Source organism: Rhinoderma darwinii, chromosome 9 (assembly GCF_050947455.1).
Source record: "Rhinoderma darwinii isolate aRhiDar2 chromosome 9, aRhiDar2.hap1, whole genome shotgun sequence".
NCBI lineage: Eukaryota > Metazoa > Chordata > Amphibia > Anura > Rhinodermatidae > Rhinoderma > Rhinoderma darwinii.
The window spans coordinates 315,914-329,035 of record NC_134695.1 but is presented as its reverse complement, the minus strand read 5'-3'; the positions used below and the strand labels follow the sequence as shown (position 1 = coordinate 329,035).

The 13,122-nt window shown below is 42.5% G+C and overlaps 1 protein-coding gene across 5 annotated transcripts in view; it reads left to right on the top strand.

The window, feature by feature from the left end:
- The first annotated feature begins 5,887 nt into the window (after positions 1–5,887).
- LGALS12 (galectin 12) overlaps positions 5,888–13,122 on the top strand; it is a 68,655-nt gene continuing 61,420 nt past the window's right edge. For 3 of the 5 annotated variants that reach the window (XM_075837167.1, XM_075837166.1, XM_075837165.1), the window contains exons 1-2: positions 5,888–5,959; positions 10,765–10,853. In XM_075837167.1, coding sequence (XP_075693282.1) covers positions 5,915–5,959; positions 10,765–10,853 — 134 coding nt within the window. In that variant the 5' untranslated portion in view covers positions 5,888–5,914. The other 2 variants (XM_075837169.1, XM_075837168.1) reach the window with 2 other exon arrangements.

Below are 13,122 nucleotides of genomic sequence, written 5' to 3'. Positions count from 1 at the left end.
TTTGCACTGCCAGAAGCTGGGCGTTCTGAAGAGAAGTGGATGATACTTCTATACACAACGCCCAGCTAGTAAAAGTATTAAAAACGCCCCGATGTACGCACATAATACACGCCCACTTGGACTTTTACTTTTAAACACACCCACTTGGACTTTTGCAAGCCTCATTTGCATAACTACAAAAATGGTCATAACTTGGCCAAAAATGCTTGTTTTTTAAAAATAAAAACGTTACTGTAATCTACATTGCAGCGCCTATCTGCTGCAATAGCAGATAGGGGCTGCAAAATCTGGTGACAGAGCCTCTTTAAGCTTACTGGTCTATAATTACCCGTGGAAGACCTAGAGATCTTTTTCAAAATAGGCACCACATTTGCCCTGCACCAGACCCTTGGCACTATACCAGTCACTAGAGAATCTCTAAATATTATGAAAAGGGGGACTGTAATAACTGAACTAAGCTCTTTAAGAATTCTATGGTGTAACCCATCTAGTCCTGGGGTCTTGTATACGTTTATTGTATTTCATTTAGCTTGCACCATATCTACATTAATCCAATTCAGTATATCAACTGATATATTAACAGCACTGGCACCAGCTACATCAGCTGCTCTTTCTTCTGTTGTATATACAGAGCTGAAGAACCCATTTAGTAACTCTGCCTTCTCTTGATCCCCTGTGACCAACTCCCAATTACCACTATCTAGGGGTCCTACATGTTCAGACCTTGTTTTTTTTGCATTTATATACTTGAAGAATATTTTGGGATTTGTTTTACTATCCTTGGCCACCTGCCTTTCATTTTGTATTTTTACTGATTTTATTACCTTTTTACAGATTTTATTAAGCTCTTTATATTTTACAAAGGTTATAGCTGTACCCTCAGATTTGTATTTTTCAAATGCCCTTTTTTTGTCATGTATTGCCCTTTTTACAGAAGGTGTAAGCCATGTGGGGTTTAATTTTAGTCGTTTATACTTGTTACCTATAGGAATAAATTTTGCACTATAATTACCCAAAGTAGACTTAAAAATCTCCCATTTATCATTTTTTACCATTATTTGACATTAGTTCTTCCCAGTCTATATCCTGAATTGCAGACCTCATCCTGGGGAAATTGGCCTTCTTAAATTTAAGTGTTTTTTCCCTCCCAGCCTGTGTTTGATTTTTACAGTATATGTAAAATATAGCTATATTATGATCACTGTTACCGAGGTTTTCACGAACATAGACGTTCCCAACAAGCTCTGCATTATTAGAAATGACCAGATCCAACAGAGCTTCACCTCTAGTCGGATCTTCCACAAACTGGCCCATAAAATTTTCCTGCAACAGGTTGAGGAAATGTCTCCCTTTTGCAGTTGAAGCCGAACCATGACACCAATTTCCCGGTAATTAAAATCTCCCATTATCACTACTGTACCCGCCTGTGCAGCCCGCTCCATCTGTTTATAAAGCTGACCTTTCATCTCCTCAGTAATATTGGGGGTCTATAGATTACACCAAAAGTAATTTTTTTCAGTGTTTACCTCCCTTTGTAATTTCACCCACAAGGTTTCAACCTCCTCACAATCTTCACCCTCTAATGTCTCATTCACACACATCTTCATATAATTTCTCACATACAGACATACACCACCACCTTTCCTATTCGCCCTGTCTTTCCGAAACAGTGTAAAACCCTGTAGATTTACAGCCCAGTCATGTGAAGAGTCCAGCCATGTTTCACAAAACCAACTATATCTATATTTACTTCCAGTACCAAGGCCTCCAGCTCCCCCATTTTGATTGCTAGACTTCTGGCATTTGTGAACATACACGTTAACATGCCTTCAAATGTTTCACTTTCAGTATCAGAAATGTGATTATTTGACATTATTTGGGCATTTTTATTTTCAATGCTGTTTTGTAACGAAGGGATCTCCTTATCTTGTTGCCTAGTTCTCTCCCCACAGTCTGTTTCTCCCCCCACCAATACAGTCTGACCCCTCTCTAACCTGATTATCCCTTTATTTTCTACATTGGCCTCCCTCCTCAGCCCTAGTTCAAATACTCCGCCACCCCAGCTAGAATTCTCTCCCCCAGCACAGCGGACCCCCTTCCATTTAGGTGCAAATCATCTGCAGAATACAGTTTCTACCCCAATGAAAAGTCAGCCCAGTGCTCTAGGAGCCCAAAGCCTTCTCCTCTACACCAAGACTTAAGCCATGCATTTAACTCCCTGAACTCCCACTGTCTTTCCTGTGATGTGCATGGTTCACAATTACAGGTCTCGTATGTGAAGTAATAAAAGAAACCCCTGAGAAGTGACCCCATTTTAGAAACGACACCCCTCAAGGCATTTATTAAGTAGTGTAGTGAGCAATTTCACCCCACAGGTCTTTTCCATAAATGTATGCGCTGCGGATGGTGCAAAGTACGATTTTAAAATTTTCCCCAGATATGCCAATTCAGTGGCAAATATGTCGTGCCCAGCTTATGCAATTGGAGACACAAACCCCAAAAATTGTTAAAAGGGTTCTCCCGGGTATGGCAGTGCCATATATGCTGTTTGGGCAGACTGTAGGGCTCAGATGGATGGGAGCGCCATTTGGCTTTTGAAACGTTGATTTTGATTGGTAGTAGTTTTGTTTGAGTAATACTGGTATTTCAGTTTATAATGTGGGGGCATTTTTTAAGCTGGGCAGAGTACATCAGGGGCATAGTCAGGTGGTATAACAATGGGGTAAACAATAAAATAATCCATAGAGGTGTGTTACGCTGTGAAGAATTATTTTTATACACAGGCCGGTGTCGCACTGATAAATTTCCTTCCTTATCCCCCTTTTAGGTTCACACTCCGCACCTTTGCAGTATGGGGAATTTTGCTGGGAAGTGTTGTCCTGGTATAATACGGCACCCTCGCTTACAGCAGATATGTTTGGGCCCTCCCTTCCTGGTTCCCTAATTTTAGGGCTCCGATAAATCGCCTCTTGAAACAGACAAAATGTTCCCCTCTGATCTTCACAACCGCATATTTTTATTTCCTGACTTATTGGAGCCTTAAGTAATTTTATTTTTTCATAGACGTAGTGGTATGAGGGCAGTTTTTTTGCGGGACGAGCTGTAGTTATTATTGGTACCATTTTGGGGTACATGCGACTTTTTCATCACTTTCTATCCTATTTTTTGAGAGGCAAGGTGACCAAAAAATAGTAATTCTGGCATAGTTACTTTAGGGTTTTTTTATATAGCGTTCACCATGCGTTATAAACTACATGTTAACTTTATTCTGCGGGTCAGTACGATTCCGACGATACCTAATTTATAGCACTTTTTATGTTTTACAACTTTTTGCACTATAAGATTACTTTTGTAAAAATAATGTATTTTTTTTCTGTCGCCATGTTGTGAGAACCACAACTTATTAATTTTTTCTTCGACGGAGCTGTATGGGGGCTTGTTTTTTGCAAGACGAGCTATAGTTTTTATAGGTACCTTTTTTGATACATGCGACTTTTCGATCACTTTTTATTTACATTTTTATAGGGCAAAGTGACCAAAAAAAAGGGAAATTCTGGCATTGTTTTTTAAGTTTGTTTTTTTACGCCGTTCACAGCGTGGAATAAATAACATAATATTTTTATACTTTAGGCCGTTATGGTCGCGCCGATACCAAATATGTATGGTTTATTTATTTTTTTAATAATAAAGGACTTGATGTCAGCTGTAAGATACAGCTGACATCCGGGGATGATGACACCGACTCAGCTTCTGAGCTGGTGCCATGCATTTGTCGTAAGTATATGAAATTTTGCAGGAAGCACTGGCTTTTCATGACGTATACTTACGACAAATGTCGGAAAGGGGTTAAGATGACAGGTACCTACTGGCACAGGCGTAGTTAGGTTCTCCTGCACCCGGGGCAAAGATTCCAATTGGCGTCCCCCCCAACTTATTTCCCGACATTTCCTTCCCCCTCGCCATGTTTGCTTTCTCTACCAATCAATGAGGTGTAATTATTTTTCACAATTTTTTTAATGTAACTCAAGTATAAAATATTTTTACATTTTACAAGCGATATAGTTATATAACGTAGTTATCATAAAAATTAATTAAAAGAAAATAAATTAGAAGCCACACACAGCCCCCTGTAGATAGCGCCACACACAGCCCCCTTGTAGCTAATGCCACACAGCCCCCTGTTGTAGATAGCACCACACAGCCCCTCTTGTAGATAGCGCCGTACAGCCCTCCTTGTAGATAGTGCCACACACAGTCCTCCTTGTAGATATTGCCACACACAGCCCCCCTTGTAGATAGCGCAACACACAGCCCCCCTTGTAAATAGCGCCACACAGCCTCCTTGTAGATAGTGCCACACACAGCCCCCTTTGTAAATAGTGGCACACAGCCCCCCTTGTAAATAATGCCACACACAGCCGCCCTTGTAAATAGCACCACACAGCCCCCCTTGTAAATAGCGCCACACACAGCCGCCCTTGTAAATAGCACCACACAGGCCCCCTTGTAGATAGTGCCACACACAGCCCACTTTGTAAATAGCGCCACACAGCCCCCTTGTAAATAGTGCCACACACAGCACCACACAAAATATTTTTCCATTTTACAAGCGATAAAGTTCTATAACGTAGTTAACATAAAAATTAATTAAAAGAAAATAAATTAGAAGCCACACACAGCCCCCTGTAGATAGCGCCACACACAGCCCCCTTGTAGCTAATGCCACACAGCCCCTCTTGTAGATAGCGCCATACAGCCCCCCTTGTAGATAGTGCGACACACAGCCCCCTTCTAGATAGTGCCACACACAGTCCTCCTTGTAGATATTGCCACACAGCCCCCCTTGTAGATAGCGCCACACACAGCCCCCCTTGTAAATAGCGCCACACACAGCCCCCCTTGTAAATAGCGCCACACACAGCCCCCCTTGTAAATAGCGCCACACACAGCCCCCTTTGTAAATAGTGGCACACAGCCCCCCTTGTAAATAATGCCACACACAGCCGCCCTTGTAAATAGCACCACACAGCCCTCCTTGTAGATAGTGCCACACACAGCCCACTTTGTAGATAGTGCCACTCACAGCCCCCTTTGTAAATAGCGGCACACAGCCCCCCTTGTAAATAATGCTACACACAGCCGCCCTTGTAAATAGCACCACACAGCCCCCCTTGTAAATAGCGCCACACACAGCCCCCATTGTAAATAGCGCCACACAGCTACGCCCCTGCCTAATGGGGCCCTGTAAATCTGCATAGGTTGCACCAATGGTATGTCCACCCCTGTGAGCCATCATATGTTGCCTCTGTACAGCATCTATACGGGTCCGACATAAAAAAAATGATATTTTCCTGAGTATGAAATTAGAGACATACAGAAAAACAGTGGGTCCACATACACCTATATATAACCTCTACTCAGAAGTTATACGGAGTGCTAATATGGTCGTGTATATAAGCTGGTCCTGAAACTGTCTCAACCAGACTTGCTTCATATTTATCAAGCAGTGTAAAGAACTAAGGCACTTTTGAAGGGGCATCCTGCAGGTATTGTGGGGATGGGGCTTATTATTCTCCATTAAATCACATATGTATCCACATTTCAAGACAAAATTATGTGTTGCAAAAGTGGGACACGGCTCCGTCTGGTCGAATCTGGTGCAGGGCTTGCGCCTCTTTAATAACAGTCTGCAGTTTTAGATACATTTATCAATAGCTGCGCTAATTTTTAAGAATAATAGAATATGCCACAAACATAATATCAGAACTTACCCCTGCAACATTTTTCAGAAATCTGCCTCATTATGCGAGAGATCTACAAGTGTCCAGCAGGAAAAGGGTTAAGTAAGAAAAAGGAGTGGTTTGTGAGAACTTCCCCAAGTCTGTGACTCATCCGTTGCTAGATATATACAGCTATGGAAGCCCCCAGCCTGCTGTTACAGCCGCCTGTCTTCTACCCGGTGTGTACAGGACAATCCTGCTTGTTCCTTACACTAAGATAAGAAGCCATATGTCATGTGTGTCTTTATGGCTAGAGGAGTGCAACAAGTGACCGGTGGGAAATGCTAATAATCTATTATCAGAAATGCATTCATTGAACTTGATCACGGGTATAAAGGCCTATTTACATGCAGTGCCTGTAGAAATTAACCCTGTCATAAAAATGCGTCTTTACCTTCCTCTGGATCAACACGGTAGGATTGCAGGTTGGATTTGATGGACTTGTCTTTTTTTCAACCTTCTCAACTAAGTAACTATGTAATGTCTACTACTGGGGTATGGTAATAATTCCAGCCATTTCATGTCTCTATAGAATCCTGTGCTGACCTAAGTCCAGTTCAGTAGAACCGCAGGAAGTCTGGCTATTGTGGCCGTAATTTGGGTACTAAAATGCTACGGTCATCTGAAAAAAGCATTAAATATGTGCATTGAGCGGAAGAAAAGTAAGGGTATGTTCACACGCTAGACTAAAAACGTCTGAAAATACAGAGCTGTTTTCTAGGGGAAACCGCTCCTGATTTTCAGTCGCTTTTTAAGCCACTTGCGACTTTTGCGGCGTTATTTGCAGCGTTTTTTTTTCAGTAGTTTTTGGTGCTGTTTTCAATAGAGTGTATGAAAAACTGCTTCAAAAATGTTTCCAAGAAGTGACCTGCACTTTTTTTTTCGCGCCCGTTTTTCAAAACGGCCGCGTAAAAAAACGGCTCGTCAGAACAGCGCCGTTTATCCCATTGAAATCAATGGGAAGATGTTTGGAGGTGTTCTGCTTATAATTTTACGGCCCGAAAAATGGCCGAAAATAGGCCGTGTGAACATAACCTGACTGTTCTGTTATTTCTCAGTCATGCCAACCAGCTGGGGAGGATGAGCACTGACATGACATGCTGTTTGCTACTTCTGAGCTTTGAGAAGTCAAGCACTGTCCTACAAAATATCCATGCTATATGTGTTCTGTACAGCACTCGCAATAGACCTCGAGGTCTTCCATAATCCGATATCACTAAATGTTGGAGTTTTCTTCCAAGGTTTAGTAAAAAGGTTTTAAAGGAGTTTTCCCATCAGGGACATTTATGACATATCCACAGTAAGGCCGGATTCACACAAGCGTGTGCGTTTGGCGAGCGCAAAAGGTCCATAACAGCTCCGTGTGTCAGCAGCGTATGATGCGTGGCTGCGTGATTTTCGCGCAGCCGCCATCATTATAACACTCTGTATGTTTGTAAACAGAAAAGCACGTGGTGCTTTTCTGTTTTCATTCATACTTTTTACTGGTGTTGCGCAAATCACGCACGTCACACGGAAGTGCTTCCGTGTGCTGCGCATGATTTTCACGCACCCATTGAAGTACAAAAAAAAGTTTCACGCATCCATTGAAGTCGACAAACGCACAAATATAGGACATGTCGTGAGTTTTACGCAGCAGACACACGCTGCGAGAAAATCACGGACTGTCTGAACTGCTCCATTGATTACCATAGGTCCGTGCGAGGCGCGTGAAAACTTCTCATAGAGTATAGGGTGGAGTTTTATGTCCAGATCCACCCAGCATAGCTAGCAACCTTTCACCCAGATCATGGCTGCAAGATAAACTTGTTAAACGGACGGACGGACGGACGGACACACTCTATTTTTTTCAGTGTTTTTAAGGGTGGATTCACATGCAGCGATTGAAAATCAGTTTCATTTATCTGAATGGGGTATTTTCTGCAGCATGTGTCTGTGATTTTTACAAACCCATTTCAGGTGTATGGAACAGTTGGGGTAAGGCCCCACAGAGTGGCATTGAAGGTGTCTGCCCTGTTCGGCTCGGCTGTCATGTTGTTAGTCGCACGTTGTTGACGGTAAAGGGGCTGTTTATCTGTAAATTCATGCGGCCATAAAGGGTGTTTTAATGGCTGCGCAACGCACGGCCATTAACTAGCAAGTTGATAGTCACACCGATCAGGGCGTCGGCGCCTCTGTCGGCTTAAATGCGGCCATGACAATAACGCTCCATGGGGCCTTCGCCTTGCAGACATCTTCCACATGTGAACATACGCTTACACCCATGATGGATTACGTGAGGAAAGTCTGTGTTTCTGATCCAATTGCTTAAATGGGGCAAAACAAAACTGCTATGAAATCCTCAAAGCAATATTTTTTTGTGTGAATTTTGTTAGCATATTACATAAGGAAATACACTTCACAGAAAATGCTTCTAAAACCACATATAGGGTATGTTCAGACAGGGCAGATATGCTGTGTATCCACACTGGTCTCTGCAGGGAATTCCGGCCCAAAAAAAAATCGCACCAAATAATGATGCGGTTTTTGGGCCGGAATGTCTGCTGCAAAAAACTGCACGTAAAGAAAACGGCCGTCCCACGGACCTTTTGTAATTCAATGTAGCCGTTCAACGCATCGTGTGAAGAGTCCGTGAGAAAATAGGACATGTCCCAGTTTTTTCACGCATCCCTCCATAGTCTCTAATCTATGGGGGATGCGTGACATCGCGTCCCACAGCGCAGAGCACGGATGCACCTCGGATGTGAAAAACTGCAGTTTTTCAAGTCCGAGATGTGCAACGCTTGTGTGAATCTCAATAATTGAAACACTTTCAATTATTTGTTTTTGTGTCTCCGTATTTGAAGAGCCGTAACTGTTTCTATTTTTCTGCTGATGCAGCTGTATGAGGACTTTTTTGCGGGATGAGTTTTGTTTTTTTTTGTACTATTTTGAAGTACATGCGACATTTTGAGCACTTTTTTTAAAAAATTTTTTAAGGCAGGATTTACAGAAAACAGCAATTCTTGGATTGTTTTGTATTTTTACGGCGTTCGCCGAGCAGATTAAATAAATAGCTGGGTTTGTTACGGACGCGGGTTTTTTTTTTTTTTTTTTTTTTTTTTAATAATAAAGCATTTTGTAAGGGGAAAAAGTGGGTTTTTCATTTTTATTTTTTTTTCACTTATTTTTTTTATTAACTAACTTTTTTTTTACTTTTTTACTAGTCCCACTAGGGGACTTCACTATGCGATTACCCGATCGCTTTTATAATACACTGCAATACCTCTGTATTGCAGTGTATTATTGCCTCTCTGTGTAAGGTTATGTTCACACGCAGTGTTTTCAGACGTAATTCGGGCGTTTTACGCTTCTAATTACGCCTGAAAAAACGGCTCCATTACGCCTACAAACATCTGCCCATTGCTTTCAATGGGTTTTCCGATATTCTGTTCCCACAAGTTGTAAATTTACGTGTCGCTGTAAAAAGACGCCCGCAAAAAAGAAGTGCATGTCACTTCTTGGGCCATTTTTGGAGCCATTTTTCATTGACTCTCCAATAACGTCCGTAAAATACGCTGCGAAAAACACGAGTAGTTACAAAAACGTCTGAAAATCAGGAGCTGTTTTTGCCTGAAAAAAGCTCCGTAATTTCAGTCGTATTTTGCTAAGCCATGTAAACATACCCTAAAACGGACAGACATCTTCTAGGCCATGCCTAGCAGGCATTATTAACTAAAGGCAGACCTGGGGGCCTTTATTAGGCCCCCGGGTGCCATAGAAGACACCGGAACCCTGCAATCTTATCGCAGGATGCCGGTGGGGTGAGAGGGCTCCCTCTCTCCAAAACCACTTCGATGCGGCGCTCGCTATTGAGCGCTGCATTTGAGAGGTTAAGGGAGTGAGAGTGATATTGATCCCTGCTACCTCTGGTAACAGGGAGATTTATTCCGATGCAGCGCCGCGAAAAGGCGTATGCATGAGAATAAAGCCCGTTAGTAGGCCGCCGTGTATAGGCGTATTGGCCTTGAAAAATAACAGTAATTTCACCAGGATGCATAAACGTGGTATAAACGGAGCCTTATACCACTTCTGTAGTGCATTTCTTTTGATAAATGTACTCCTTGTTTCATTCTTGTTCACATCCAGAGACTGAAAATCAACACTTGCTACAATTGTAACCAGTCTAGGCAAATCTATGTGAGCTAAGTAGGTCCGCAGTACAGATGTACATTGTCTTACATTATCTATGGAAAAATGATTAGCATTTATTATTAACAGGATTGTAATACTTTTTAAGGCTGGGTTCACACAAGCATGTTACGTCCGTAATGGACGGAACGTATTTCGGCCGCAAGTCCCGGACCGAACAAACTGCAGGGAGCCGGGCTCCTATGATCATAGTTATGTACGATGCTAGGAGTCCCTGCCTCGCTGCAGGACAACTGTCCCGTACTGTAATTATGTTTTCAGTACGGGACAGTAGTTCCACGGAGAGGCAGTGACTCCTAGCGTCGTACATAACGATGATGCTAGGAGCCCGGCTCCCTGCAGTGTGTTCGGTCCGGGACTTGCGGCCGAAATACATTCCGTCCATTACGGACGTAACATGCTCGTGTGAACCCAGCCTAAGAATTAATGCTTCATGAATGGTGGATGTCTCTGTTCAGCTCCAGAATGAATGGCCCAGACTCCTTTAGCACTTTCTCTACACAGTGCTAGTCCGTGAATCTGAATTATAAGGCCTCAATCAAACGACCAAGCATTTGTGGCCACATACTATCCACAATCGTGGAGCCGAAATTGCGGATAGTATCGAACACCTGCTATCCAATGGGCGAATGCCAACGACCGTGGTTTCCATGACGTAATCGCAGACCGTGCACACCTTTACGGTTTTGTGCATGAGGCCTTAGCCTGTAAAGAAGTTCAGTTTTCTTGTACATTATCACAGACGTGTGCATTTGTGTTACTTATTGTGCTATTATCCTATGTGGTTATACAGGTTGTTCCTTATGCTTGTACAATCTTTGGGGGTCTACAACATGGACGAATGATCCTCATACAAGGAAGCGTTGGCAGCAATGCTGTTAGGTATGTGGCTTGGTACACATGTCTTGTCTTCTGCTACTATTTTTAATTATTATTTTATCTTCTTTGTATATAGGGCATGTAGTCATATCATTTTCTTTTTCTCAGGAGGGAGCTATATGACTTTAGTGTAATGCTCAACTTCTAACCAGTGATAGGACTTGTATACAAAGCACATACAGTTGTCATGGGCCCGGTTGAAAGTTCCCCTTTAAGCAATTCACATTTATATAAAGATTTCTGTGAAAACCAGAAAGAGTTGCAATGGAAAGTCCCAGCACAATCTTAAAATTTAGTTTCTACCTGCCTGGTATATCAATGTTTCCGTTGAAATGTAATACTGCTAGATGCCAAAGGAATGACGTTGGTGGCATGTGGTGACCGCATTTGTATTCTATAGACCAGGACCAACTATAGAATGGTGGGAATAAGTGCAGTCTTTGCTACACCCAGGGCCGGCCTTAGGATAGATAGCGACCCGTGCAAAATTATCTTTCGGCGTCTCATCCCATCATAAAAAAAGTATAATGCCCTATATAGTTCCCCCACAAAGTATAATGCCTCTTTAATAATATATTATAAACCCTTCAAGGACACCGTATTTTGTCTTCTAATTGTGCCCACACAGTATTATGCTACCTGTAGTACCCTTGCACAGTGTAATGTCCGCTTAGTGGCCCCCACACAATATAATGCCCCCTCCCCTGGCTGCCACACAGTGACCCCCTGTAGATTGTGCCATACAGCCTTCCTGTAGACTGCCATAATCCCCCACCTCCTCCTTGTATATCGTACCATCAGCCCCCCCACCTGCCCCTTGTAGACTGTGCCCCCGAACAAAAATTTTTTTTACTCACCTAGGCCCCGTTCCCATGACAATCTGAGCTGCTCCACGACAGGATCCTTGCGTAGTTCGGCGTGATCCTGTAGCCTAGTAGAGAGTTTACCAACCTTTAGACACAACTGGAAAAATAAAATTTCCTCAGGGCACCCCTACCAAAAATAGTTTAGAGAGAGACCGAAAACTGCTATAAACAAGCACTATGCTCGTAGGGCATGTTCACACAGCGTTTTTTGTAAGGCAAAAAAAATAAAAAATCTGCCTCAAAATTCCTTCAGGAATTTTGAAGCAGACTTTGAATTGACAGTGTTGTTTGACCTCTTCTTTTTGTTTTTTTTGAGTTGTTTAACCCCTTAGTGACCCGCCCATCTTGTTTCTACGTCGGTCACTAACGGGCCTTATTCCGATGCCATAGACTTTTTACGTCGCGGCATCGGAATAAGTAAACAGAGCAGGGAGCTGTCAAATCTCCCTGCTCTCAGCTGCCAGAGGCAGCTGAGGGCTAGGAGCGTACCTGCTCTGCCGGGTGAGATCGATATTAGTATCGATCTCCCCCGTTTAACCCCTCAGATGCGGTGCTCAATAGCGAGCACCGCATCTGAGTGGTTTTGGAGAGAGGGAGGGAGCTCCTTCTCTCCCCCACCGACACCCGGCGATACGATCGCCGAGTGTCTGTGTCTCCAATGGCAGCCGGGGGCCTAATAAAGGCCTGCCTGGAGCGAATGCCTGCTAGATCATGCCGCAGGCATGACCTAGCAGATGCCTGTCCGTTTTAAACGGACAGGCATAATACACTGCAATACAGAAGTATTGCAGTGTATTATAATAGCGATCGCAGAATCGCATATTATAGTCCCCTAGTGGGACTAGTAAAAAAGTTTAAAAAAAAGTTTAATAAAGTTAATGAAAAACCCACTTTTTCCCCTTACAAACTGCTTTACTATTAAAAAACCAAAATAAAGTAAAAAAGTTACACATATTTGGTATCGCCGCGTCCGTAACGACCCCGACTATAAATCTATTACATTATTTGACCCGCGCGGTGAACGCTGTAAAAAAATAAATTAAAAAACGACAGAAAAATTGCTGTTTTCTGTGAATCCTGACTTTAAAAAAATGTGATTAAAAAGTGATCAAAAAGTTGCATCTACTCCAAAATTGTACCAATAAAAACTACAAGTCGTCCCGCAAAAAAAGCCCTCATACAACCGCATCGGCGAAAAAATAAAAACGTTACGACTCTTCAAATATGGAGACACAAAAACAAATCATTTAGAAAAAAAGCGTTTTTACTGTTTAAAGGTAGTAAAACATACAAAAACGATACAAATTTGGTATCGTTGCAATCGTAACAACCCGCTGAATAAAGTTATTGTGTTATTTATACCACACGGTAAACGGCGTAGATTTAGGACACAAAAAAGAGTGGCA